The sequence below is a fragment of the Physella acuta genome, unplaced genomic scaffold (assembly GCF_028476545.2).
Source record: "Physella acuta isolate Inbredline_101_S28 unplaced genomic scaffold, ASM2847654v3 ptg000409l, whole genome shotgun sequence".
Classification (NCBI taxonomy): Eukaryota; Metazoa; Mollusca; class Gastropoda; family Physidae; genus Physella; species Physella acuta.
Genome location: NW_026731928.1, coordinates 267,704 through 295,581, shown reverse-complemented (window position 1 = coordinate 295,581; position 27,878 = coordinate 267,704). Strand labels below are relative to the sequence as shown.

General features: G+C 36.5%; 3 protein-coding genes and 1 pseudogene across 3 annotated transcripts; 1 reads left to right on the top strand and 3 right to left on the bottom strand.

Annotated features, from left to right (window-relative positions):
• Nucleotides 1-2,058, top strand: LOC131942501 (cytochrome P450 2U1-like). Its single transcript, XM_059302404.1, has 2 exons — nt 1-1,391; nt 1,885-2,058. Exons 1-2 carry the CDS (start codon nt 1-3, stop codon nt 1,994-1,996), a joined length of 1,503 nt encoding a protein of 500 aa, XP_059158387.1. The 3' UTR covers nt 1,997-2,058.
• Nucleotides 2,059-4,366: 2,308 nt separating this feature from the next.
• Nucleotides 4,367-12,111, bottom strand: LOC131942488 (cytochrome P450 2U1). Its single transcript, XM_059302391.1, has 3 exons — nt 11,966-12,111; nt 10,025-11,407; nt 4,367-4,712 (listed from the first exon to the last, which is right to left on the bottom strand). Exons 2-3 carry the CDS (start codon nt 11,398-11,400, stop codon nt 4,601-4,603), a joined length of 1,488 nt encoding a protein of 495 aa, XP_059158374.1. The 5' UTR covers nt 11,401-11,407; nt 11,966-12,111; the 3' UTR covers nt 4,367-4,600.
• Nucleotides 12,112-16,328: 4,217 nt separating this feature from the next.
• On the bottom strand, nt 16,329-16,879 carry LOC131942500 (ubiquitin-conjugating enzyme E2-17 kDa-like; annotated as a pseudogene).
• Nucleotides 16,880-18,245: 1,366 nt separating this feature from the next.
• LOC131942499 (abasic site processing protein HMCES-like) lies at nt 18,246-19,503 on the bottom strand. Its single transcript, XM_059302403.1, has one exon. The coding sequence runs from the start codon at nt 19,422-19,424 to the stop codon at nt 18,246-18,248; it is 1,179 nt and encodes a 392-aa protein (XP_059158386.1). The 5' UTR covers nt 19,425-19,503.
• Nucleotides 19,504-27,878: the final 8,375 nt, after the last annotated feature.

Here is a 27,878-nt window from a genome sequence, read left to right as displayed (position 1 = left end):
ATGCTAGAAGAACTACTTTCCACACTGCCCTCATGGGCGTGGCTTGTGGTTGTCCTCATATCTCTAGTGTGGTGGTACAACCACAAGCCAGCACCACCAAACTACCCGCCTTCTCCTGGTCTGTCCCTGCCTCTGATTGGTCATCTCTATTTGATGGAGAAAGATCCAAGAAAAAACTTCAGACAATGGGCACGGACATTAGGAGGGGCTTTCAGCTTAAAGATGGGGACAGCACCGTTTGTAGTGTTGAACAAATATGAGCTGATCCATGGGGCGCTTGTTAAACAGGGAGATAACTTTTCTAACAGATCGAGCACAGATATTTTCGCTAAACAGTTTCAAAAGCGTCAAAATGGGATTATTCTTTCATCTGGCCCTTTATGGAAAGAAATTAGATCTACGTCGATGACAATTTTAAGAGATTTAGGCATGGGTAAAAATATCCTGGCGGAAAAAATATCCGAGGTGGTTGAAGTTTACCTGCAGGAGTTATCTCACCTGGACGGTAGAGCAACAAATGTCAGGAATTTAACCAACGCTTGCGTCGCTAACGTCATCTGTTCAATTATCTTCGGGAAAATGTTTGAGTTGACGGATCCAACCTTCACTAAACTTTTAACCCTCAACCAAAAACTAGCGTTAGTGTTTTCGCCTACCTCGGTTTTTAACTTTTTTCCTTATTTGAGGCTCGTTCCTTTTGACCCATTCAACTTAAAGCAGATGATCGCCATCACAGATGAGATCAGAAACTACACAAAAGATCTAGTCACAGCAAAGATTCGCCAGTCTGACTCTACCAGTGCTGATTGTTTCATCTCGGCCTTTCTCGCTGCAGTCCGCGTTAAGAATCATCATGGTCAGCCCACACTACTGGACGAAGAAAAACTCAGCGTCGCCGTTGAAGATTTGTTTGCGGCTGGATCTGAGACTACCAGTACAACACTGATGTGGGCCATGCTGTACGCTTTACATTACCCAGAAACACAGGAGAAAATCTATCAAGAAATTGTTGACAATGTTGGAACTAATCGATCACCTACAATTTATGACAAGGCAAAACTAAATTATTTAAACGCGTTCATCATGGAAACCCAAAGGGTGTCGACTATATTACCACTAGCTCTGATTCACGAGTGTTCACAAGACACGACCGTTGGCGGTTACACCATCCCTAAATGGACACAAGTCCTGCCCAACTTGGATTTTGTACACAACGACCAGCAAGTCTGGGGAGACCCGGGGAACTTTAGACCCGAGAGATTTCTTGATGACCACGGTGACGTCATCGCGCGCGAGGAGCTGATACCCTTCTCAGTTGGTCGACGGTTATGTCTGGGTGATTCCTTGGCTAAGATGGAGTTGTTTCTCTTCCTAGCTGGTTTATTTCAAAGGTAGGCAAAATCGTTTTTAAATATTTACTATTTTCTCGAATATCATACACAAATTAAAACGATGTTTTTTTTATTTTCGTATCACACCATTGACCCTAGAGTTAGCACACGGGGCGGGTGCCCCACCCGCCCTTACCTAGGTTCGCCTCTGGCTAGATTTACCGAGTTGTTTCGCTAATGAGAACTCTTTGTGTGGACATGTTTCAAGTCCTCCTAGGGCAACACGAGCAGAATGACATGAAAGTCTTCTATGTCAACATTCATGTCTTAAAGTATTGCTTTTGGCTTTAAAATTAAGATAACATAAGTAAAACTACTAAAACATTGCTTTGTAGTTGACTTGAAGCGTGTTGTTTAATTATTATTTCTATGTACTGTTTTGTTTCTAACTGAACTCAATTCATTAAACTTCAAGTTGTTGTTTTTTTCTCAATAGATGAAACACAATCACTTATTGTGTGGTTTTACAAATGTCATGTCTCCTGCTCCCCAGGTTCCACCTGCTCCCAACTGACCCAGCCACCTTACCACCACTGACAGGTGTCGTTAGTGTAGTTGTAGCCCCGGAGGCTTTTGACATCAGGATGGTGGAGAGAGACAACTGATGTCAACAGGTTTATGTCAAATGTGATTGGTGTGATGTAGTTATGTTGATGTCGCCAGGTTGACGTCAAAGTGTATTATATATATATATATATATATATATATATATATATATATATATATATATATATATATATATATATATATATATATATATATATATGCTCTTGATGGCAATGGAAAGCCTTCTATTAATATTCTGAGGCGAGCGTAGGCTCAATTCAACTAATGATAAATAATGTTTGTGTTTATGAATTTACTTTTTTTTAAATTTAAAATCAAGCAGATTTTGTTTTATTTGTATATACATTGTAATTTCTTTATTTTTTACACAGAATATTAATAAACCGTGAAGCTAAATCTCAGACCTCACAATTTATTAGTGGCCCATGTTAGCCGGCTAACTCACACACAAACGTATATTTTCAAGAAGAAGAATATACAAAATATGACAATTGATTTGAAGCTCAAAACCTAACATTTTGTTCATGGTATTGTTTTCAGTTGTTTGCTACCTTGCAAATAATGTTGTGTATTGTTTTTATTATTGATATGCACACATTTTTCATTCCATTTATCTAAAACCATTGAATTTTATCTTTTTATACAATATATTAAAATTTAAAGTTACATTTAAATAAAATGTGTACAAACAAGACGTAATAAGTTTGAAGTCAATTTCTAATCTTACTTGTTTATTATTATAAAACTTAAGACATATCTTCTTTTATTTTTAAAATACTATACTGTATCTAAATCATATCTGCAATGGCTGATAAAATCAAAAGAATATCCGCAATGTTTTTCTAAAATTTAAAACGTAAATGCGACAATAACGCAGATTATATTTTTACTATTTTGTACAAAACTTAGATGTATTATAATAATCTAAGATGGAAAATTATTATACTCAGATTTTTTTAGTTATGATATTTATTATTAATACATTGCACATTATAAAATTGTATTGCAAAACAATGAAGGTAAACCGTTTGCTGTCGTAAAAAAAAATCAACCTACATACATTTAGATCTAACAATACTAATTTAGTGTAATAAATCAGAAACTATTAAATTTGAATATTAGTTACTCTAAAAATCCACTTAAAAAATACAACAAGATTTTAAAGTTACGTTTTCTTTATGATTTTTATTTTAAATTTAGCATTAGATAAAATGGGATTGTTGTGTTATGAGGCAAATGGTTCCCAGTGTTGTTGTACCACGATAAAAAATGTATTGATCTCAACATAAGCGAAAATTGTAATTGAAGCAGTATAATTCTGGCAAATGTTTTTGTTTGCATAATGTGAAGACCAAGTCCTATTATTTACTCATCACAGCAACATGTATACTTTGAAGTTAAAAAAATAATTTTACTAAGATAATTTTTTCGAAAAATTGGAAGCCATAACAACAGACAAGTTCCCTATTCAGCAGAAGTTAAGTAATTTAAACAATGAAGCTAAGCATTTTATTGATCATGAATCATTAAACAATATAATAAATAATATAATAATAATAATAATAAAAATAATAATTAATAAATTTAATAAATAGTAACTTAGAAAAACTGCGCAGTTTAAAATTAAAAGTATAAAATTATTAATAAAAAAAATAATTTTCGAATCAATCGCAAATGTATTTTAAGGATAGCTAAAAGATACCTCATGCAATGTTAAATGAAAGTGCAAATCTTATAGCCTACCTAGTTGGAAATGTTAAAAATCTTGAACGCATTATCACCAATTTACATTTATTCAACTACCCCCAATCATCATATATTAGAAAACATATTAGAAAACTCATATTGGAGTCTCTATATGTTAGAGAAAATTTGAAAAAAAAAAACAAATTACACGTGACAATATGAAAGCAGATGTCTGTAAAATATAAGACAAAACAAAGACACAACAACAGCAATCTTGTATGATTTTGTAAAAATGCTATGCAAGACGTATAGTTCGATCTAAAAAAAATAGACAATTAATTAATTTCAAAATGGCCCATTATTATTAAATGTGTAATGTAGTGTTGAAGACACTGATCTATTTATTGACAAACATGGACGTTTTAATTTAGTCAGATAAAAGTTTTTCCTTCTGAAATATTTCATTGTGTTTTTTATTTAAAATTATTACAGAAGCTTGTGAAATATTTGTATATTACTCTCATATCAGGAGTCGAAATTTCCCATAACGACCCTATATTTATTTAAATAATTTTAATTTTAACTAGGTTTTTAACAAGATATTTTTTTATAGAGATTTGAAAATGCATAACGTCATGGCTTTCAGACAACAACACCAAGAAACAGAAACATCATAATCGTCATATATGACATTTTAACTATGCTAATAAAACCTTGTGTTTATAGAAATAAGAAAGGAAAAACATCATAAACAATGTTGAGACATCTGGACGCTGATTTAAGATTGTCAAGGAATCGAAAATACAATCTTAAGTAGTTGTTGTTGCCTTATGAAACGGAAAACACAAATTTAACTTTTACAAGTGACAAAGAATACATCAATGAATAAGTGTATCAAATTTGTTTTACTGTAGTGGTAGTTGTAGATGGTTGAAGGTGTCTCCAAATTTGTGACATCAGTTGTTTCTCTCCACCATCCTGATGTCAAAAGGCAGTGGTGTTACAGCAACACCAAAGACACCATTCAGTGGTGGTAGGTTGGATGGGTCAGCTGGGAGCAGGCGGAACCTGGGGAGAATGTGACGCAAATTTAAATATACGAAAACAAAAACTTCACTGACCGATTCACCAATAAATTGTCTAAATAAAAATACCCATTATTCGAGTTTTACAACAGTATACAATGAATATATTATACTTTTACACCCAAAAAAAAAATATTTGTGTCTACTATCACCGTAAAAAAAATAGAAAGATTAAATGTATCTGAGATCTAATTTTAAAAATTAGCGTCTTAATAAGTTTTATTTTAACTTCGAAAATTAAATGTAATTGGAAAATTCATACCGTAAAGACAACCATTCACAATGCAGATTTGCGAAACACAAATTGTATCTTTAACTATAAACTAACCTAGTGTGATGACGCAAGATTACGTCAGACATGTTTAGCAGATATAGGTTAGCAGAAACAGACTATAGGCCTAGTTGGTTGGGTAGAGAGGCCAATGGGCGCACAGGGCTGACCGGTCACGTGGGACGGTCAGCTGACCACTGAGGCGTGGGGCAGTAGAGCGATAGGCCAGGAGTTGTTAGGTAGCGGCAGAGACGGCCGAGAATGTAGATAGTTAGGAGATCATGATTGGATAGCGAGGAGAGAAGGTGTTAGGTAGTGGTTAGAGACGGTTGTAATTTGCAGAGCTAGAGAACAGTTAGATAGTGTTAGGAGTGGTCACGGGAGTGCGTAGTAGTAGGTAGCATGTGGTATGAACAGTCAGTAGTAGAAGTAAATAGTACAGTGTAGATCAGTTAGGTAGAAACTTGAACATATATATCATTTTAATAAAGAACAATTATAGTTGAACTTGAACTGTGTGTTGTTGGATTCATTCGTTCCGCTACGCCTCATAAAACCCCCACCCTCACAACTGGTGGAGCGCGGGTCGAGGACAGGAAAGACAGTATATTGGTTACTCATGACGGAGTGTACTGGTGTACAGCTTTCTTAACTCAACACAACAGAGGGTTTCTTCAACCGGAACGAGTTTGGATTACCAACACAAGGGAACAGTCTACATATTAAAAAAGATAAGTACCTTCCAACAATTTTTTTAAACGTTTGGGTTTAGACTCGTGCTGGATATTTTGTACCAGCGGGGTTCCTGTCTGTTGTTTCTTCGTTACACTTACACCCTGTTGCCTTAGTTGTTTTTTTTAACTTCCTCAACACTACACACAAATACACCATGGAAGCAGAATTAGAATTATATAAACAGGGTATGGCAATGAACAAAACGGGCGAAGAGCTAGACGCATGGGTAGATGGTAGGTTAGAACAACGGCTAGAAAGAGAGGCTAGAGTAAAAGCAAAAGCGGCAAAAACATCAGCAGAGGCAGACTTGGAAAGCAAAAAATTGGAAGCAGAAACAGCTAGGCTTAAAATAGAATCGGACAAAGCAATAGAACTAGAAAAACTGAGAATACAGCATGAATCAATAACAAACAACCAAAACAACACTATTCCTGCTCCAGTAAAACAAGAACAAACCAACACCCATAAGAGCATGCTTTTCAAACTGCCAAAATTTCAAGATGATAGAGATAGCATAGACGCATACATTCGCAGGTTTGAAACTATAGCAAAAGCAGAAAACACACCAGAACACCTCATGAGCACACACTTACTCACCCAATTAGGAGGTAAAGGATTAGACGCTTGCCACACGCTCACCGAAGACGAAATAAAAGACTACAAAACACTCAAGCAAACACTCCTGGAATTCTATAATTTAACAGAAGAAAACTACAGAAATAAATTTCACAAATTACAGCCAAACAAAGAGGAAGACTTCAGAGTTTTTTCAAACGAAATTAAGCTTACATTAGACAAATGGATAGAATCATCAGGCATCAACAAAACTTACGAAGACCTCCTACAATTCATACTTGTAGACAAAGTACTAAACAGTGTACACGCAGATCTATTTGCATTCCTACAGGAAAGGAAACCCAGAGACATGAAAACAATGACTGATCTATCCCAAAAATACATTGCTGCCCACCCCACAAAACCAATTAGCAAACGAATCGAATCAGAAATAGTACCAGTCTACGTAGCCAACATAAACGATGGGGTCAGAAGCCGTAACCGCAGTGCTAACAACAATCGCCCACACTCAAGTAGACCAGAGCAACGCCCACTGCCAAGAAATAACCTTTACCAGACACCAAACAGAGAACCTCGATGTTATAGATGCAATCAAGTTGGTCATATGGAAAGAAACTGCACACAAAACACGAACTACAGGACCAACAACGCCAACTACACATACAACGGACCTAGGAACAACAGATATAACACACATGCAGCATTTATAGCCTCCCAAACGAAAAACAATAGACTCAATACATTCCAGGCAAGAATTAACAACACACCAGCGTACGCAATGAGAGATACAGGTTGTTCGACCGTTGCAGTACGCAACACATTCGTACAACAGCATCAATACACAGGCAGATCACAAAGAATACAAAGTTTTGGAGGTGCGATACACACATGGCCTACAGCTATTGTTACTATAGAAACACCAACAGCATACAAAACAGTTGAAGCTGTGGTATTCAAACATGGCCCTTACGACATGATTCTGGGCAACATACGAGGTGTAAAAAGATTCCAGGTAGAACACAACACACATAGACACGCGCCAACCCCATGTCAACAATGCCCTGCAATAGAAAGCTACAATTCTCTCAAGTTAGTATGTACAACACAACAGCAAACGATTGCCAGATTACAAAATGATATCACACAACTCATAGAACAGCTACAATGTAACCATCTACCCCATCGGTCTTAGCACATTAACCCCATGACCAAGCATTTGACCCGGAACGCCCCCACGAATGTTTTTGAACAACGGACTAAAGTCAAGTCGAGTTTTTTTTTTCTGTTAATCTAAGTCGCCGAGAAATCGGCGTGAAGTCAAAGAAGTTATTCGAAGCCAGTCAAGGCAGTCGATAAGTTGTTGAAGTCGTAGTTGAGTTCTTAGTGACGTAGTTGAAGTCATGTTGCAGTCAAAGAAAAGTCTTTGAAGTTATATTAAAGTCGTTGAGGCCATAGTGAAGAAGGGAAATCGTCGAAGTCAAGGAAAGACGTTTAAGCCGTCGAAGTCAAAGTGAAGACGTTATTTAAAGACGTCGAAGTCAAAGGGAAGTCTTTGAAGTCATATTGAAGTAGTCGAAGTCAAAGTGAAGTCTTTTAAAGTCATATTGAAGTCGTTGAAGTCAAGGAAAAGTCTTTGAAGTCAAAGTAAAGACGTTTAAGTCGTCGAAGTTTAGTCAGTCAGTGAAGTCTAATAAGTTAAAGAGAAGTCGAAGCCAGTCAGAGGTCTATGAAGTCAGTCGATTTAGTTGTCGCAGTGAAGTTAGTCTTCAAAGTGAAGTTAGTCGTCAAGTTGAAGTAATTGAAGTCGTCAAAGTGGAATCAGTTGTTTAATTGAAGTCAGTCGAGTTACTGAAGCCAAAGTTGAATAAGTCAAGTTACTGAAGTCATAAGTGAAGTCAGTCATTAAGTCAAGCCAGCCAGTTTTTTGTCAGAAGTCAGATAGTGAGAGCTGCTCCACTATATGATTACGTATTCAAATGTTGATTTGAAACGGCACGATTACTTATATACACTTACATGTCTACTCTTTTTGTGAAGCTATTTCTAAGCTCTAGTAATGTTTACGTCTATTGAGTTTATTAGGCTTTACAGATTGTTGTTAGAGTGTACTGATTTTTTATTTGGTTAATTTTGTAATGTTATATTTGTATGCTGTATGTACCGCCAGACAAATGTTCAGCACGTTTAAATTTGGGATTGAGGTTTTTTAAATGGAAGGTACCTCTGTCTGAATACATGTCTGCGCGGGCACTAAAATGTTCACGTAAAGCCATTGCTCATTGTCTCGTAATACAATTTTCAGACCCACTACGCTTATTCAGAATGAGACGAGATGAAGCAGACACTTCAAAGAATGCCGCCACCTGAAGCCCTGATTACGTTGAATTACCTGGACAGCGAACAGCCCTGCTTAACAGAGAATTGCCCTGGTCAAGACAGCGGACGCATCGCCACCGCTTCGCACCCGCACTGGGGTTGAATAACAGACCGCCAGCTACGTACACCTACGTCGGCACATACAAAGGGTAGAAGACCCATCGTCCAAGTTCCCAGCGTCGGAATGTTACGTCATTGTTCGCCACGCACCAGACAGCTCCAGTTCATCGTCTAACCACTCTACGTGGACGTCTCAACCAGCGTTGAGTTTGTTGCGTCATCACATTGACCAACGAAAGTTATGCATACACCCGCCTCACGGGAATTTACATCAAAACTCGCCACAACCCACCCACCACAGAGGAACGCCAGCAATTACATAACACTTACACATACACTTACACTGCTCGCAGAGCCCGTTCAACCAGTTACACATTCCACTAAGATTAGCTCAAGGCCAGTACACGACAACCTAGCCAGAACTGAGTTACATATGATTGGATTCACACATCCCATAACGCTACAGACGTCAGGATACCTACACAAGAACGAAAACAATGACATTTTTTTCTCAGGAACACAGACACAAGATTTTATGTTTTTGTAAACTGTGCTGTCCCATTTTTTATTTGATTTATATGATTGATGTTAGGGATAGAATAGAGTAGTAAGATAGATAGTTGTTGATGTATTAGATAAGTAGCAGACGCTGAAAAATATAATTTGTCAGCTACAGAAAGGGAGGGAGATATGTGATGACGCAAGATTACGTCAGACATGTTTAGCAGATATAGGTTAGCAGAAACAGACTATAGGCCTAGTTGGTTGGGTAGAGAGGCCAATGGGCGCACAGGGCTGACCGGTCACGTGGGACGGTCAGCTGACCACTGAGGCGTGGGGCAGTAGAGCGATAGGCCAGGAGTTGTTAGGTAGCGGCAGAGACGGCCGAGAATGTAGATAGTTAGGAGATCATGATTGGATAGCGAGGAGAGAAGGTGTTAGGTAGTGGTTAGAGACGGTTGTAATTTGCAGAGCTAGAGAACAGTTAGATAGTGTTAGGAGTGGTCACGGGAGTGCGTAGTAGTAGGTAGCATGTGGTATGAACAGTCAGTAGTAGAAGTAAATAGTACAGTGTAGATCAGTTAGGTAGAAACTTGAACATATATATCATTTTAATAAAGAACAATTATAGTTGAACTTGAACTGTGTGTCGTTGGATTCATTCGTTCCGCTACGCCTCATAAAACCCCCACCCTCACACCTAGCTAAATATAAAACGATTCAATAACAAAAACTGGATTGAATGAAAAACTTTATATTAAAAAATGAAGAGCTACCTTTGAAACAAAGCAGACAGAAAGAGAAACAACTCCATTTTAGCCAGCGACTCTCCCAAACAAACCCTACGACCAAGCGAAAAGGGTATCAGTTCTTCACGGGAGATGACGTCAGCGTGGTCATCAAGAAATCTCTCGGGTCTAAAGTTCCCCGGGTCTCCCCAGACTTGCTGGTCGTTGTGTACAAAATCCAAGTTGGGCAGGACTTGTGTCCCTTTAGGGATGGTGTAACCGCCAACGGTCGTGTCTTGTGAACATTCGTGGCTTAAGGAATATGGCACAATCGTCGTCACTCTTTGGACTTCCATGATGAACGCGTTTAAATAATTTAGCTTTGCCTTGTCATAAATTGTAGGTGATCGATTAGTTCCAACACTGTCAACTATTTCCTGATATATTTTCTCCTGTGTTTCTGGGTAATGTAAAGCGTACAGCATGGCCCACATCAGTGTTGTACTGGTAGTCTCAGTCCCAGCTGCAAACAAATCTTCTACTACGACACCAAGTTTTTCTTCGTCAACTCGTGAATTTTGAACTCCATTCCGTTTAATTTCATTCAGAAATAAATTGAGAAAATTTTCAACGTTTTGTGAATCAACACATTTAGTCGAGAGCATTTGTGTGTGAAATTTGATATCTTCCAGCAAGTTTGACAAATGTTTTGCACCAAACGGATCACCAGGAATATTCTTTAATACAGGGAAAAAGTGTAGAACAGAAATCGATGAGAATGCTGCAGCTAATTCTTGGAAAAGTTGTATTTGTTTTGTGAATAACGGATCAGTTAACTCAAACATTTTCCCGAAGATAATTGAACAGATGACGTTAGCAACGCAAGCGTTGGTTAAATTCCTGACATTTGTTGCTCTACCGTCCAGGTGAGATAACTCCTGGAGGTAAACTTCAACCACCTCGGATATTTTCTCCGCCAGGATATTTTTACCCATCCCTAAATCTCTTAAAATTGTCATCGACGTAGATCTAATTTCTTTCCATAAAGGGCCAGATGACAGCAAGACGCCGTTCAAACGCCTTGGCATTTGTGTGGCGAAGAAATCTATGGATGATCTGTTAGAAAAGTTATCTCCCTGTTTAACAAAAGCCTCATGGATCAGCTCGTATTTGTTCAACACTACAAACGGTGCTGTCCCCATCTTTAAGCTGAAAGCCCCTCCTAATGTCCGTGCCCATTGTCTGAAGTTTTTTCTTGGATCTTTCTTCATCAAATAGAGATGACCAATCAGAGGCAGGGACAGACCAGGAGAAGGCGGGTAGTTTGGTGGTGCTGGCTTGTGGTTGTACCACCACACCAGAGATATGAGGACAACCACAAGCCACGCCCATGTGGGTAGTGTGGAGAGTAGATCTTCTAACATAGTGATTCTGTAGAATAGTAAACACAATTTTCAGTGGTGTAACCTTTCAATGACTATTTCAGTGTGCTTACAATTTTAAGATAGCATTAGCCTTGACTGTATTAATTGCTTTAATACATTCATCGATAATACAATAAAAGCGATATATAGGTAACGTAAAGATGTATGTTTTAATATAGGACCCTTGAATAATCATTATTTCCTTGTACAGTATCATCGATTAAATTTTTAGTATTTAAGTGTTTAAAAAGAATAAACCTGATAAAATTGTTTTTAATTACAACAAACGTATCGTAAAATCTAGTGTATTGAAAGATTTATTTTATATGATAAAAACCCGAAGAAATGAATAGGTTCATTGATAGCAGAAGGGGTTGGCCTAAGGAATGTTTTATAGAAGATAAAAAAATCAAAATAATTCTTATCGTTAGAAAATACAAAGTACCTCAACTTATATCTACCGTAACACATTTTAAAGGCAAACAAAACTTACAAAACTCTAAAAGTATTCGATGCTTAACTGGCTTAATAAACACTTCAATATAACATCACAGTCGAATCTTACCCTCTTTGACAGTGTGCAAATGTTTAGTTAGTTTCGTTAAAGTTCCTGTCGTGATAACACATGAACTATTTACTCCATGTTATGTTTCTCCTTGTGTAAAACACAAGCTTGAACTGCATGAGAATAGAAGTTCAGAGCTAGCCTACATTGCGGCACAACTAGGTCAGAGACTATGAATCACGTAATCTCTTGGGCGAGTCTATGTGGTAAGCGCTTTAGGTATGTATTTCTAAAGCAGGAAAGTTTCGTTGGCACATTTACTCATTAAATAGAATGCGCTCTTATTTTCCAACATTATTCTTAACAAGTCCGAAGTTTTTATATAAGCTATTGGTAAGAAGTATTTCTTATTTTCTAGGGTTATGATTTATGCTCTTCATCAAAAATTCAAAAGTTCAGCTTGGGGGCTTAAATCTTATCTTAATAAATTGGTACGGTCTACGACAGTAAGTAGACTGGGTTAGGCAAACGTGTGTGTGTGTGTCTATGTGTCTGTGTGTGTGTGCCTGTCTGTTTGTGTGAATGTATGTGTTTGTGTGTCTCTCTCTCTCCCTCTGTGTTTGTGTGTGTGTGTGTGTAAGTAGCAATCTACAAATTGAAATGGGGTCGATCGGATTATGTTGTTTTAAATCTATTAGCTTAATGTGTGATAATTACTCTTTTAAACATGGCGGTCCATGGGGCAGATGAAGTAGAGTTCACCTGCTTCTGTGACATCGGCATGAAAAGGGATAGTGTGGTTCCCATTCTACACATTGAGAGACAGCGTGGTCAAATGGTAGAGCTGTCGGCTACTCACCAGAAAGTCTGGAGTTCGGATCTCGGTCTGGATTCGGGACTGTAGGACGTCCATGAGTCTCTGACTCAGGTTGGGGAAAGCAAAAGCGGCTGGGTTTATCTCACCATACCTACATATGACCACACCATACCTACATATGCCGAGGTCAAGAAACATGAGCAATACATCATCCCTGTAAAAGGAAGCTTCATAACTGGTTGACTATAAATATATGCAGTCCTTCCCTGTGTATATTCGTAAAGTTAAACCATCAAATCTTTAAACAAAACATAACGATCCGATTTGTGAAAATACTTCAGTCTACATTGCATTAAAGTACAGTGTTTGATATCGGTTTTATGTTTTTAAAGTACTTGTTATGTTGGCGGCCTTGAGATTAGAACATGATAAAAATATGTTAAAAACATATCTAGTGTTTAAACCCTATACTTTATTTAAATCTATATCATGTTAGATTGTACCCCAGTAAGTAATACGTTAATAGTAATAATTACTATTATAATTCATGTACAATTTTTTTTTTGTTAGATTATTTTTTTAAATTCATGTATTTATATATATATATATATATATATATATATATAAATTTAATAGAGAAAATAAAATGGCATAAGAACTAGACTAAAAAAATGTATGTAAACTCGGGTTCTTTTGACTGCTTAGTTTACTGTGCTCCATCCTAAGCTGCGAAGTCAAAGGTTTATATTGTAGCCACCCATGGACAGAAATAGAAACGACCGTGGGAGAAGGGTCTCTGTAATTCTCATACATATCTATCATTCCAAAATTTTCCACGACACAATATTATAAAGACTAGAATCTAGATCTTTTTTTTAAACCTTTCGTTTTTTTTTTTTTGATGTTCGCAATCATGTATGGAATTTGATGTTGATGTTAAGTTTCGCTTTTAAACCTAACGGTCTATGGGGCAAGTGAAGTAGAGTTCACTTGATTCTGTGACCTGTCAGCACTATGGTCAGCCGACTTTACTTTCCCTAACGTGAGTTAGGTACCCATTAGAGTTGGGTGGACTCAGGGACGGTCTACTGACTTGAACCCGGATTCGAACCCGAGACTTTCGGGTTTGCATGCCAGCACAAAAGACTATATTTTTTTATTTATTTTTTAGGTTTTTTAAAGTTTATTTTTCTCACAAGTATACCAATTTCAAAATTCAACACAAAGCTCATCTCTTTCACACTCAATAATACATTAGGGATGTAGCCAATGCTCAGAGGAATTTAAATTATTTTAATAAAAATAATTACAATACAACCAGGGCACGAGTATCATTTTGCTCAACCTAATTTGAAATGAACTTTTTAAAAAAGTATGAACTTTTTAGTCTACTTTACAAAATTTAATTATACCGCACTATCTCTTAGCTACTCATAACTATAAAGAGTATCATCAGATGGGTCACACTTTTCAGCTGTACTATAATTAAATCATCAGGCAGCACAGATGTTAATGGAACATGAATGTTTGTTATTCTATACATGACAAACATATAATACACAAGACAAAGAGATGACCCAACCAAACATGGAAACTAAATATACAATCAAAAATATTTTCATAGCAAACTGTGAGTTCAAAAGTAAAACTTTAACTAAAAGACAGAATATATATAGAGAAAACAATGCATTAATGGTTGCTTCAAAAAAATAAATAAGCCTTCATTATATAATAGCAAATGTACATTTTTAAATGATTTAGGGGTTGTAAATTGTTTACCTAGTAAAGTAAGCCCTGCAGTCTTAAGTGGCTAGTTAAAGGCATAAATATTTAATCAATTCTAATGTATGTTTCTAGAACATTAAAATTTGTTTTAGGTACACAAATCCTACATTTTAAACAAATTGCACAGTCATAACCTGTTTCCTAGTAAACCAGAAGAAAAATTGAGGTACTTAGAACTAAGGCTGATATCATAGGCACAAATAAAAAGATAGCAAATAAATGGTCAAACAGCTAATATTGAAGACTAACTTTTTTTAAAATTTCTCAAACTTTTTGTTTAAAGGTAAGTTAGTTACTGCCTAAAATTATTAAATAAACCCAAAACTTGAGTTTTAAGATTAACAAAAAATGAAATGTAAAAATTGATAGTAAAAAAAGATAGTGTTTTAAAAAACTAGTGCACAGTTAAATTTTATATTTTTCAAGAATGTAAAGCAGGATGAGCTCTAACTGAAATACTTAACACACCTGTTTAAAAAAAATGAATTTTTTTTAAGATTATTTTGAACAAACTGAAGAAAAATGAATTTAAAAAGTCAAACTGTCTGCCTTCTACTTTCTTTACAAAAAGATTATCACATAGGTGTGTTTAAAAAAAAATAAAAGTAGCATGATTTACTGAAAAAGAAACTGAAATTTTGAATCAATTTCTTGTCATCACTGGGCGATCCTTTCTTCAACCGGAAATTAACGCAAAGACAGAATGTAGTCTTGTTTTATAAATGACTAGCCGTCCCGGCCAGGCGCTGCTCTGGCTTCTGTGAAAAAACTTTCTGTTAAAGACCATTACCTGTGTGTTTAGTAATCATCATAAACCTGGCACTGCCCACCCAAACCACAACCAACCAAAACCAAAACAACAAAACGCAAACATAACCTTAACACAATTACAAATACAAACGAAAACAAAAACCTAACAACAAACCCAACCACAAACACCAATACAAACACAAAGAAAAAACAAACGAAAAAGCAAACGAAAACAAACCAAATCCAAACGCAAAACAACCACAAACACAAACACAAACCCAAAGAAAAAAACACAAACCAAAAAGCAAACGAAAACAAACCAAATCCAAACGCAAAACCAACCACAAAAACAAATACAAACACAAACCTAAGAAAAAACACAAACGAAAAACGAAAAAAAGAACGAACAAAAACAAACCAAATCAAAACGCAACCACTAACGCAAACCCTAGCTAAACACAAAGAAAACACAAACGCGAACATAAACGCAAAGTGCTCACAGTCTAGCCCGGGGCAGAATCGCCTGTTTCAGCTTAACAAACGACTATAGTACCCCAACTTATTCATAGTCTTTTGCACTCACTTAAACGAACGTAGGTGCCAAACCAAACCAAATGAACAATTATAATACTCCAAGCTTATCCGTAAAATACCTACAACATTTGCACTTGATCAATCCCCGCTAATTATGTCATATTTTTTTTCCCAACACCAAAACAAAGTAATAAAAAGTAAATTCTTTTCCACTAATACAATGGTTTTATAAAGGGAAGTAATTGTGTTTTCCTAATTTATCAAAGGGAAGTAAGTTCTATAGGACTAAATAGAGACATAATTAAAATTTTTGTAAAAGATGATATTTTTTTTAAACTTGTGTTTAATGAACATGCCGAAAATTATTACTTTCAGTTTGATAAATGAAAATTATTTCCCAAAACTTTCAATATTAATGTTTTAACTCATAAATTTAGACCATAAGGACTTTAACTATCTAACACTTAAATCCATCGAAGATCCACTACAAACATATGTGTTACATACAGAATTGAGCTTTATATATTAGATTCTAAATTATAAAAGTGACTCAGTTGGTGGTAGAGGGGCTAACATCACATAGCCGCGTGCAGTTTCATTGTATTTGGCAATATCTGTTTTGTAGATACGAGCAATCTCTGGAACTAAAGGATCATCTGGATTTGGATCCGTTAAAAGCGAGCAAATGGATAATAGAACTTTTGAAATAGTAAGAGCTGGAGACCATTGGCCACGCAAAATGTCCAAACATATGCTACCATTGCTATTGATGTTAGGGTGATAAATTTTTGTTGAGAATGCCACTTTAGGTGGTTTGAAAGGATAATCTGTTGGGAAGTGTGTGTTCAGATTGAAGCATCCACCTGCATAAGGACTGTCTTCTGGGCCAATAATAGTAGCTTGCCAGTGAAATATGTCTTCTCCTACTGGTCCTGCTCAGCAGTTAGTGGGGGGATCTTTATGTAAGTCCATTAACTCCTTTGAAATTCTTTTCATAGCCATTTTGCTACCTGTACCTATGATAGAGCTGCTCCTCAACCCCCTACAATTGAAGACACTTTAGTGAGGCAAATAAGTTGTGGTTTCTAATAAACTGGGGTACTTCTTTTTTTTTTTTTTTTTTTTTCTATTTAATTATTTTAATATAAATTTTTAGTGAAAAATATAAAAATAATAGTTTATTATACATCTACTACCGGTATTCAAAAAACATTATTAAAAAACATAGGTATCTGTCCAATAAACAATTAGACATAATTTTAGTGCTTAAAATGCCATAACAGTTAACAGCAGTAAAAAAAATCCAACAATAATATCTCTAATGTTTAGTATTCTTCAAAAAACACTAGAATGGTTATTAATTTTAAGTAATTTAAGCATCGAAGTAAATGGCAGTGGGTAAATCCAATGAACACATCTTTAAAATCAATAGTTTTGTAGAAGTTTTAGGTCAATACAAAATTAGTTAAACATTTGAAACAATTCCTGATTAGGCATATTTTTCTGAACACAGTATGGAGTTGAAATAAATGAATACAATGCAAAACAGCGAAGTATTTATGAGGTATACTGCTCAGTTGACAAAAATTATTTACAATATGTTAACAACCTGTTATTTTGATGTAACTTATACTTTTTCAAATATAGGAAACATTTAAAGCTAAGAGTAATACATCATTTGGTCAATATTACTTTTGTTATTAATTTTTAAAAGGTTGTAATAAATCTTAATATTTTTTAATTATAAAAATTACACACTTTTTGTGATGTAAAAAAAATTTGATCACTTCTTATGACTTCAAAATAGGAATGCAATTTATAAAAGAATAAGGGATTCAGTTTTAATAAAAACTTTTGATGTAACAGATCTGAAAGTGAAAATGATCAAACAATTAGATCTTTCTCTTCTTTGCTGGGGAACCTGTTTTTAACCAGCTCATCATCAAATTACTGCAAGGATTTGGTTTGGTTTCTCCAAGCTTGACTGGTTTGAGACAGTCAGGTGTGTGGTTCCTGGAGTTGTTGAGAGCCTTTGAGACTGGGTGGTGGCTCAGGCTTGACTGGTTTAAGACAGTCAGGTGTGTGGTTCCTGGAGTTGTTGAGAGCCTTTGATACTGGGTGGTGGCTCAGGCTTGACTGGTTTGAGACAGTCAGGTGTGTGGTTCCTGGAGTTGTTGACAGCCTTTGAGACTGGGTGGTGGCTCAGGCTTGACTGGTTTAAGACAGTCAGGTGTGTGGTTCCTGGAGTTGTTGAGAGCCTTTGAGACTGGGTGGTGGCTCAGGCTTGACTGGTTTGAGACAGTCAGGTGTGTGGTTCCTGGAGTTGTTGAGAGCCTTTGAGACTGGGTGGTGGCTCAGGCTTGACTGGTTTAAGACAGTCAGGTGTGTGGTTCCTGGAGTTGTTGAGAGCCTTTGATACTGGGTGGTGGCTCAGGCTTGACTGGTTTGAGACAGTCAGGTGTGTGGTTCCTGGAGTTGTTGACAGCCTTTGAGACTGGGTGGTGGCTCAGGCTTGACTGGTTTAAGACAGTCAGGTGTGTGGTTCCTGGAGTTGTTTACAGCCTTTGAGACTGGGTGGTGGCTCAGGCACTTCTGTGGTTTGATGAGAGCAGAGGCCTTATTGAGAGGAACATTTGAGAAATCCAGCCAATCATTAACCTCTTTGGGTGTAGATAAAATTGCGGGCATGCGGTGATGACACCAGTCCATGTCAGATGAGGCGGACACAGTGGTGATGCTGTAGGAATACAAGGGAGGCGAACCATCTGAAGACTTCCAAATATCAAAGACACCTGCCATTGTCAAGAGTTTTGGACCATGCCACTCTTCAATCTTGCTACTGAGATTGGTATAGTCTGACTTTTCACTTTCTTGTTGGACATCTGAAAGTTCTGTCTTTGTATCGTCATCTGCTTTTTCTTCTTTTAAATTAGTCAGAGATACGGTTTCATTTGTTTCAACTTTTGGTTGCAGTCTTGGTGGCTTTGATTCATTTTCTTCTTTTAGTTCTGTCTTAATATCTTCATCTGCTTTTTCTTCTTTTAAATTAGTAAGAGATACGGTTTCCTTTGTTTCAACTTTTGGTTGCAGTTTTGGTGGCTTTGATTCATTTTCTTCTTTTATTTCACGTTTTGAATTACTGGCACTATTGTCTGGTAGAATTTTGAAGGGAAATTGCACTGTTTCTGGTTGCATGAAGTAGAAAAAGTAGGGTTGTTTCCCCTCTTTTAATGTTTTCCATTCAAAAAAGCCATCTGCCAAAATAACACAGCGATAACCTTTTTGTAAAGGAACTCTGTATGTCCTCTTCTCTAACATACCCTCAGCTCTGCAATTATTTGTTTCATATGGGATTTTATAAGGGTCTCCTTTGTGCCAAGATAGTGTGAGACCCCATTTCATTGGAAGAACAACACGCTCAGACTTAGCAGAGATTTCTGAATTGTCAAAATGTTGGCTTGATAAAAGAACAGGGGTGTATGAGGTAGGTGCCTTGTTGTAAGAAAGATAGTATTTTTGTCCATTTGCAGCATCCATCCATTGAGGACAATTTTGTTCACCATTTGCACTTTTAAACCTGCAGGCTGCAACAATCTCATCAGGCGACAATGTGCAGGCTGTTCGTCCACACATGGTTATGTTACGACTGTTGTAATAAAGAATCTTTGCTTATTTTTTACGAGGTACGCTCTATTTCTGGAAATTTTCGGTAATTCGAGGGGTACTTCAATCACACAAAAGAAGTTAAAAAGGAGCAGAGATCAAATTAACTTCCTGAAATATTGTTATATATAAATAAAATGATTTCACACGTTTTAGGGTTTTAAATTTTAGTCCAAGCATATTTTTAAAATATGCAAATAAAATGTTTTGGATATTTTATTTCAAAACATGTTTCTTAAATTATATTTTGCTTTTATACAATAATGAATTGTGCGTGTCTTGTTCCAAATGCATCTTTTAGTCAAGATATTTTGAATACAGTTATATATGTTGCGTCCCTTGAAAATAATTTTCATCAATATTAGAGGGAGATAGCTCCCATTAACATCGCACATAAAAAAATCATTAAAACATCGAAATGATGGCAGAATACCCCGCAATATTCGAGGGGGGGGGGGGGGGGCAGGACGTTTAGGGGGCTCACAGCCGACCATAATTATTTTTTTTAAATTTAAAATGTTCGCGCAATTTTGCCTTGATGTTTGCTTTGTAAAAAAACAAATACTCTAGTGGTGCTTGGATTATTCGTATCTCATGCTCTTCTGCAAACATTAAAAACCAGTGCACAAACTGTGGAGAAACAGAAAGGCAAAACTTCTGTGAATTGTTGATCCCCTTTGTCAGCAGAGTTTCTTCCAGGCATCTCTTTTTTTTACCGCCCCCCCCCCCCGAACGAAGTGAAATGTAGAAGAAGAAAGTCTACCCCGAAGAAAGTCTACCGCCCCCCGAAAATTTCAAGTGCCCCCCCGGAGAAAAAAGTCCGGAAAAATAACTGTTTGGCAGGCAAATAGCGGGCACGTTAAACATTCACACAATTGTATTATTTATTATAACAGTTCGACTGGACCTCAAAAGTGTACTGTGACGAGGAGAGGTCAAGAGGGGGGGGGGCGAGAACGATTTAGTGGGCCCAAAAATTGTCACAAAATTTATTTATAGAAGTTCAATTATAATAAAAAAGATTCTTTGTTTTTACACCATTGTGAATGTCGAGTTCTCAGTAACACGTGAACTCTACTTCACTTTCCCCACAGACCGTCGTGTTCGAAAATGGAATTTTACTTTTTTTCTATAAATATAGTCTACTAGAGGTAATTATTAATCGGGATTGTTTTGATTTTGGTTAACTAACCAGGATCCTGTTTAATTAAAATAATTAATCAGCATTGTTAAATAATTACAAGACCTAATTAATCTTAATTAATGTTTTCACTTAAATTAAAATGTGCACATGTTAGATCAACCAATATAAAAAGGTTAGAAACAAAAAAAAACAGCGGTTTAGAGTGCACAGTAGTTCTTTAACTCTAGCTCTACATTCTAATAGACCATTGGATGATTGCGCATTGGAAATGCAACCAAAATGCCTTGGGAGGTAAGTTGAGACGAGCCAGAAGAGCCAACGTATCAGGCCACCGTCTCTCCTTACAGCTGATGGAACCTATGGACAGGACGATACTTGTACAGCTTGCAATCAGCAGTGTAGCAGGAGCTGACAAAAGGAAACTAGAGTAGGTAATCTTATCGCCTAAGTGTGATAACTTCTGTTGGATTTTGGAATTTACTGTCCTAGATGGGTTGTTGTCTCAAGCTGTAAGGTTCAATACTTAAACCATTCGGACCACGTATACATATATATATATATATACATATATATCTGGTTATTAGAATGCTACTTGACCAATGTAAACAGAGGAAATATGCTACGAACACTACAACAATGCTACGATGAGACAATTACCAATTAATTATAGAGGCTGAAAGACACAAAAACAGATTTGCAGGCAATCGGACTGTCAGGCAGACAGATACATTGACATATTCACAGGCAATCAGATAGGCAATCAGAATTATACATATTTTTGTAAACCGAAAACAAAATTGTAAGCACATATATACAACAGAGATATTTAAAATGACTTAACACCATTGTCTACAACAATTTTATTAACTAAAAGCAGAACTAGATTTCTTTGACGTCCGCTTAAATGTGTCGATAAAGTAAACAATGCTTTCTGTTATTTACAAATCTACTAGTATTAATAATACTAGTAGATTTGTAAATAACAGAAAGCATTGTTTACTTTATCGACACATTAGTATTATTGTAATTTACATGTCATTCTTGTTAATGTTTAACAAAACAAAACAAAAACATCTGGTCAATAAATTAATAAAAGTAAGATTAGAAATAAATAAATATTTGTTCGTAGAATAAGTTTTTAACATGTACGACAATTTCAGATTGTAGAGGTTGTAACTACAAATTAGTTGAATCATCTTGATGCTAACATAAGAGCGGTGTCATCATTACGACATCATTTTGGTGACATCTGTTTGGTAAATTTATCATCGTGACATCATGTTGATGACATCAACTTAGTAAATCATCATCCAGTGGACATCATCAATGTGGAACATTCTTTGTAACTTCACTTCACATCATCTCAATGACATCATCCTGGCAATATCAGTTGTTTCTCTCCACCATCCTGATGTCAAAAGCCAGTGGTGTTACGGCGACACCAAAGACACCTTTCAGTGGTGGTAGGTTGGATGGGTCAGCTGGGAGCAGGTGGAACCTGGGGAGGTTGTGACAGACAGCGCGTCAATCTCTTTGTTATGTGTAAGTAATTGTGTTAATTATTTTAGCTTTACGCTTTTAGTTAAACAATTATAACTGTTTCATCCAATTTTAAGTAATAGCAATTACTATTACGAGTGCTTTAAATATATCTATAGTCTTACGTCTAAACATATTTCCTTCAATACTATAATTGTTACACTTTGAATGAAGACTAACATATTAAAGCTTTACTCCGATAATGTAGTGTTTTGTAACAAGTAATATATGTATGTGAGTATGTACTATTTAATATATATATATATATATATATATATATATATATATATATATATATATATATATATATATATATATGATTATAAGTGTGGAGAGTAGATCTTCTAGCATGGTGATTCTAAGACACGAAAAAAATAAAAGCAATTGATAATAAACAAACAACTTAAAATAAAGATATTTCTAGTAAATTCAAAAATTATTCAAAATAAATTCAAAATTACTGTCACATTCAGACTTACTGTCACACTTAAAGTCACATTCAGACTTACTGTCACATTTAGACTTACTGTCACATTCAAACTTACTGTCACACTCAGACTTACTGTCACATTCAGACTTACTGTCACACTTACTGTCACATTCAGACTTACTGTCACACTTAGGCTTATTGTCACACTCAGACTTACTGTCACACTTACTGTCACACTCAGACTTACTGTCACACTCAGACTTACTGTCACACTCAGACTTACTGTCACACTTACTGTCACACTCAGACTTACTGTCACACTCACACTTACTGACACACTTACTGTCACAATCAGACTTACTGTCACACTCAGACTTACTGTCACACTTACTGTCACACTCAGACTTACTGTCACACTTAGACTTACTGTCACACTAAAACTGTCGCATTCAGACTTACTGTCACACTCAGACTTACTGTCACATTCAGACTTACTGTCACACTAACTGTCACATTCACACTAACTGTCACATTCGGACTTACTGTCACATTCAGATTTACTGTCACATTCGGACTTACTGTCACACTTAGACTTACTGTCACACTTACTGTCACATTCACACTTACTGTCACACTTAGACTTACTGTCACACTTACTGTCACATTCAGACTAACTGTCACACTCACTTACTGTCACATTCAGACTTACTGTCACACTTAGAATTACTGTCACACTTAATGTCACATTCAGACTTACTGTCACACTCAGACTTATTGTCACACTCAGACTTACTGTCACACTTACTGTCACACTCAGACTTACTGTCACACTTAATGTCACATTCAGACTTACTGTCACACTCAGACTTACTGTCACATTCAGACTTACTTTCACAATTACTGTCACACTCAGACTTACTGTCACACTCAGACTTACTGTCACACTTACTGTCACACTCAGACTTACTGTCACACTCACACTTACTGACACACTTACTGTCACAATCAGACTTACTGTCACACTCAGACTTACTGTCACAGTTACTGTCACACTCAGACTTACTGTCACACTTAGACTTACTGTCACACTAAAACTGTCGCATTCAGATTTACTGTCACACTCAGACTTACTGTCACATTCAGACTTACTGTCACACTAACTGTCACATTCACACTAACTGTCACATTCGGACTTAATGTCACATTCAGATTTACTGTCACATTCGGACTTACTGTCACACTTAGACTTACTGTCACACTTACTGTCACATTCACACTTACTGTCACACTTAGACTTACTGTCACACTTACTGTCACATTCAGACTAACTGTCACACTCACTTACTGTCACATTCAGACTTACTGTCACACTTAGAATTACTGTCACACTTAATGTCACATTCAGACTTACTGTCACACTCAGACTTATTGTCACACTCAGACTTACTGTCACACTTACTGTCACACTCAGACTTACTGTCACACTTAATGTCACATTCAGACTTACTGTCACACTCAGACTTACTGTCACATTCAGACTTACTGTCACAATTACTGTCACACTCAGACTTACTGTCACACTCAGACTTACTGTCACATTCAGACTTACTGTCACATTAAGACTTACTGTCACACTTAATGTCACATTCAGACTTACTGTCACACTCAGACTTACTGTCACATTCAGACTTACTGTCACACTTACTGTCACATTCAGATTTACTGTCATATTCAGACTTACTGTCACACTTACTGTCACATTCACACTTACTGTCACATTCAGACTTACTGTCACATTCAGACTTACTGTCACACTTACTGTCACATTCAGACTTACTGTCACATTCAGAATTACTGTCACACGTACTGTCACATTCACACTTACTGTCACATTTAGACTTACTGTCACACTCAGACTTACTGTCACACTCAGACTTACTGTCACACTCAGACTTACTGTCACATTTAGACTTACTGTCACACTCAGACTTACTGTCACACTCAGACTTACTGTCACATTCAGACTTACTGTCACACTCAGACTTACTGTCACACTTACTGTCACACTCGGACTTACTGTCACACTCAGACTTACCGTCACATTCAGACTTACTGTCACACACACTTGCTGTCACACTCAGACTAACTGTCACACTCAGACTGTCACACTTACTATCACACTTAGACTAACTGTCACACACAGACTTACTGTCACACTTACTGTCACACTCAGACTTACTGTCACACTCAGACTAACTGTCAAACTCAGACTAACTGTCACACTTACTGTCACACTTAGACTAACTGTCACACTCAGACTTACTGTCACACTTACTGTCACACTTAGACTAACTGTCACACTCAGACTTACTGTCACACTTAGACTAACTGTCACACTTACTGTCACACTCACTTACTGTCACACTCAGACTAACTGTCACACTCAGACTTACTGTCACACTCAGACTAACTGTCACACTCAGACTTACTGTCACACTCAGACTTACTGTCACACTTATTGTCACACTCAGACTTACTGTCACACTCAGACTTACTGTCACACTTAGACTAACTGTCACACTTACTGTCACACTCACTTACTGTCACACTCAGACTAACTGTCACACTCAGACTTACTGTCATACTCAGACTAACTGTCACACTCAGACTTACTGTCACACTCAGACTTACTGTCACACTTACTGTCACACTCAGACTTACTGTCACACTCACACTTACTGTCACACTCAGACTAACTGTCACACTCAGACTTACTGTCACACTCAGACTAACTGTCACACTCAGACTTACTGTCACACTTACTGTCACACTCAGACTAACTGTCACACTCAGACTAACTGTCACACTCAGACTTACTGTCACACTCAGACTTACTGTCACACTCAGACTTACTGTCACACTCAGACTTACTGTCACACTTAGACTTACCGTCACACTAAAACTGTCACATTCAGACTTACTGTCACACTTACTGTCACACTTACTGTCACACTTACTGTCACACTTACTGTCACACTTACTGTCACACACAGACTTACTGTCACACTTGCTGTCACACTTACTTTCACACTTACTGTCACACACAGACTTACTGTCACACTTACTGTCACACTTACTGTCACACTTACTGTCACACACAGACTTACTGTCACACTTACTGTCACACACACTTACTGTCACATTCAGACTTACTGTCACACTTACTGTCACACTTACTGTCACATTCAGACTTACTGTCACACTCAGACTTACTGTCACACTTACTGTCACACTTACTGTCACACACAGACTTACTGTCACACTTACTGTCACACACAGTTACTGTCACACACATACTTACTGTCACACACACACTTACTGTCACATTCAGACTTACTGTCACACTTACTGTCACACACACTTACTGTCACATTCAGACTTACCGTAACACAAAAATTCATACTCTACCACGTCCTGTATCCAATATATGTCACAATCTGTTTACTTCACTTTTTGTCCGATGACGCTTATCTTCCAAATCAACATATGTCAACATATATCGACTCCGTGACTCTACTGAGAGGCCACAGTGACATTCACAACTCTTTAATGTTAAAAGCACATCCATATCAATTTCATTGTAGAAATTTGATATGTATTTTACACAGGTCCATGGTGTAGAATAGTAATTTATTCTTGTATAGTCGTACTTTTGAGCAGTTGGATGTCAAATATAGTTTACAGTTACTAGTTTGAAAACGGATATTTTTAAGTGTCTCAGAATTTGGAAATTATTTTATACGTGAATGCTTGCCACTTAAATTGTACTATAGTAATAGGATTTGTAAGTAGGTCACCGACTTCTTGTTGTTGTGTTTGCCAGCTAGTATTTTTCAAACCAACCCGCAAAAAACAATATATATATATATATATATATATATATATATATATATATATATATATATATATATATATATATATATATATATATACATGTGTGCGTGTGTGTGTGTGTGTTTGTGTATGTGCCGTATGTATGTGTATAAACTTTAATCACTGCAGAATTAATAGTAATGATGTTTATCTATAGTCTGTTAATAATGAATTTGGATGTAGAATTGTTTCTCTATAGTTAGCACGTTTTAATAATTGTAGATTTGCACTTAAAAGATTGTTTAACTTTAATTAATCTTTAATGGAACTGGCAAAAAGCATTTTTCTTCTGTACATTATGCGATTTTTTTTTGCCTTGGTGTCAACCCCGTAAATGGTGTCACCCGGTACGGTCCGCACCCCCCCCCCCCCCCTGCCCCGCCCTCGCTACGGCTGAGCCTATGTTATATTGTGATTTTTAAAAGGAAGCGTCGTTAGATATTCCTTAATCGAATCCGTGACAATATTAATATAATATTAAAATAATTACCGGTACTTAATTTGATATTTTCCGGTTCGTGCCAAGACACATGGGGCAGATGAAGTAGAGTTCATCTGTGTAAGATTACCTCGCCTTTAGTTTCCCTGGACATTCTACTAATATAAACGCGGATTTGAACTCGAGACTTTCGGGTTAGCAGTCTAGTTCTCTATCATTCTCCGGCAAACATAGATACAAGCCGTTATATGTGTCATACAAATATAACAAGTGTAGCGTTGTATAACGATAACTGTACTGTTAAACTTTCTCACATGACGGCCAATACGGCCGTTGAAATATAATCCACCTGTGACTCACAGGAACATGAAAGTATATTCATCTCTATGTCCAACAGCCATTACCTACCTTTACTAAGAATGAATCAGCGGAGCAGTTATGCGCCCTACCGTTTGACCGCGAATTCCAAATTATGTGGGTTAGGTTCAAACACAACAAACAACAAATTTTGCACTTAACACTCATGGACATATTTAGTAGCATACTAAAACATACACAACTTTAGAAATGAAATCGCCCGGAAATGGTTGCTGTTAAAGTACGTTCAACTAAAACAGTGTTTAAAATTCCCATCATTGGCTATGACCTTAAAACGACAGGTTTTTTTAAACGTAAAACATGCAACCTAATTAAGTCAAAGTAACGTTGTTTTTCGGTAAATAGAGTCCTCGTGTTTCATGGTTTATTAAAATTCAGTATATTGAAAGTACATGTATATTTTATTTTTTAATCTGTTGATATATTCGTATTTTAGCTTTTAATTCTCACGGATGTTTAAAGGTTACAAACAGAAGTTTATCTGAATGTGATCAATTAGAATTTGAAACGATCGATCATATAAATTAATTGTTGATTTTCTAGCTTTTGAATTTGGACGGT

Bases quoted from the DNA above. Each gene is read 5' to 3' on its own strand.
- LOC131942501 (XM_059302404.1), top strand. From the start codon at position 1: ATGCTAGAAGAACTACTTTCCACACTGCCCTCATGGGCGTGGCTTGTG. The intron at 1,392-1,884 runs GTAGGCAAAATC...CCTGCTCCCCAG, and splicing joins CTAGCTGGTTTATTTCAAAG to GTTCCACCTGCTCCCAACTG.
- LOC131942488 (XM_059302391.1), bottom strand. From the start codon at position 11,400: ATGTTAGAAGATCTACTCTCCACACTACCCACATGGGCGTGGCTTGTG. The intron at 4,713-10,024 runs GTAGCTCTTCAT...CATTCTCCCCAG, and splicing joins CTGTCTGCTTTGTTTCAAAG to GTTCCGCCTGCTCCCAGCTG.
- LOC131942499 (XM_059302403.1), bottom strand. From the start codon at position 19,424: ATGTGTGGACGAACAGCCTGCACATTGTCGCCTGATGAGATTGTTGCA.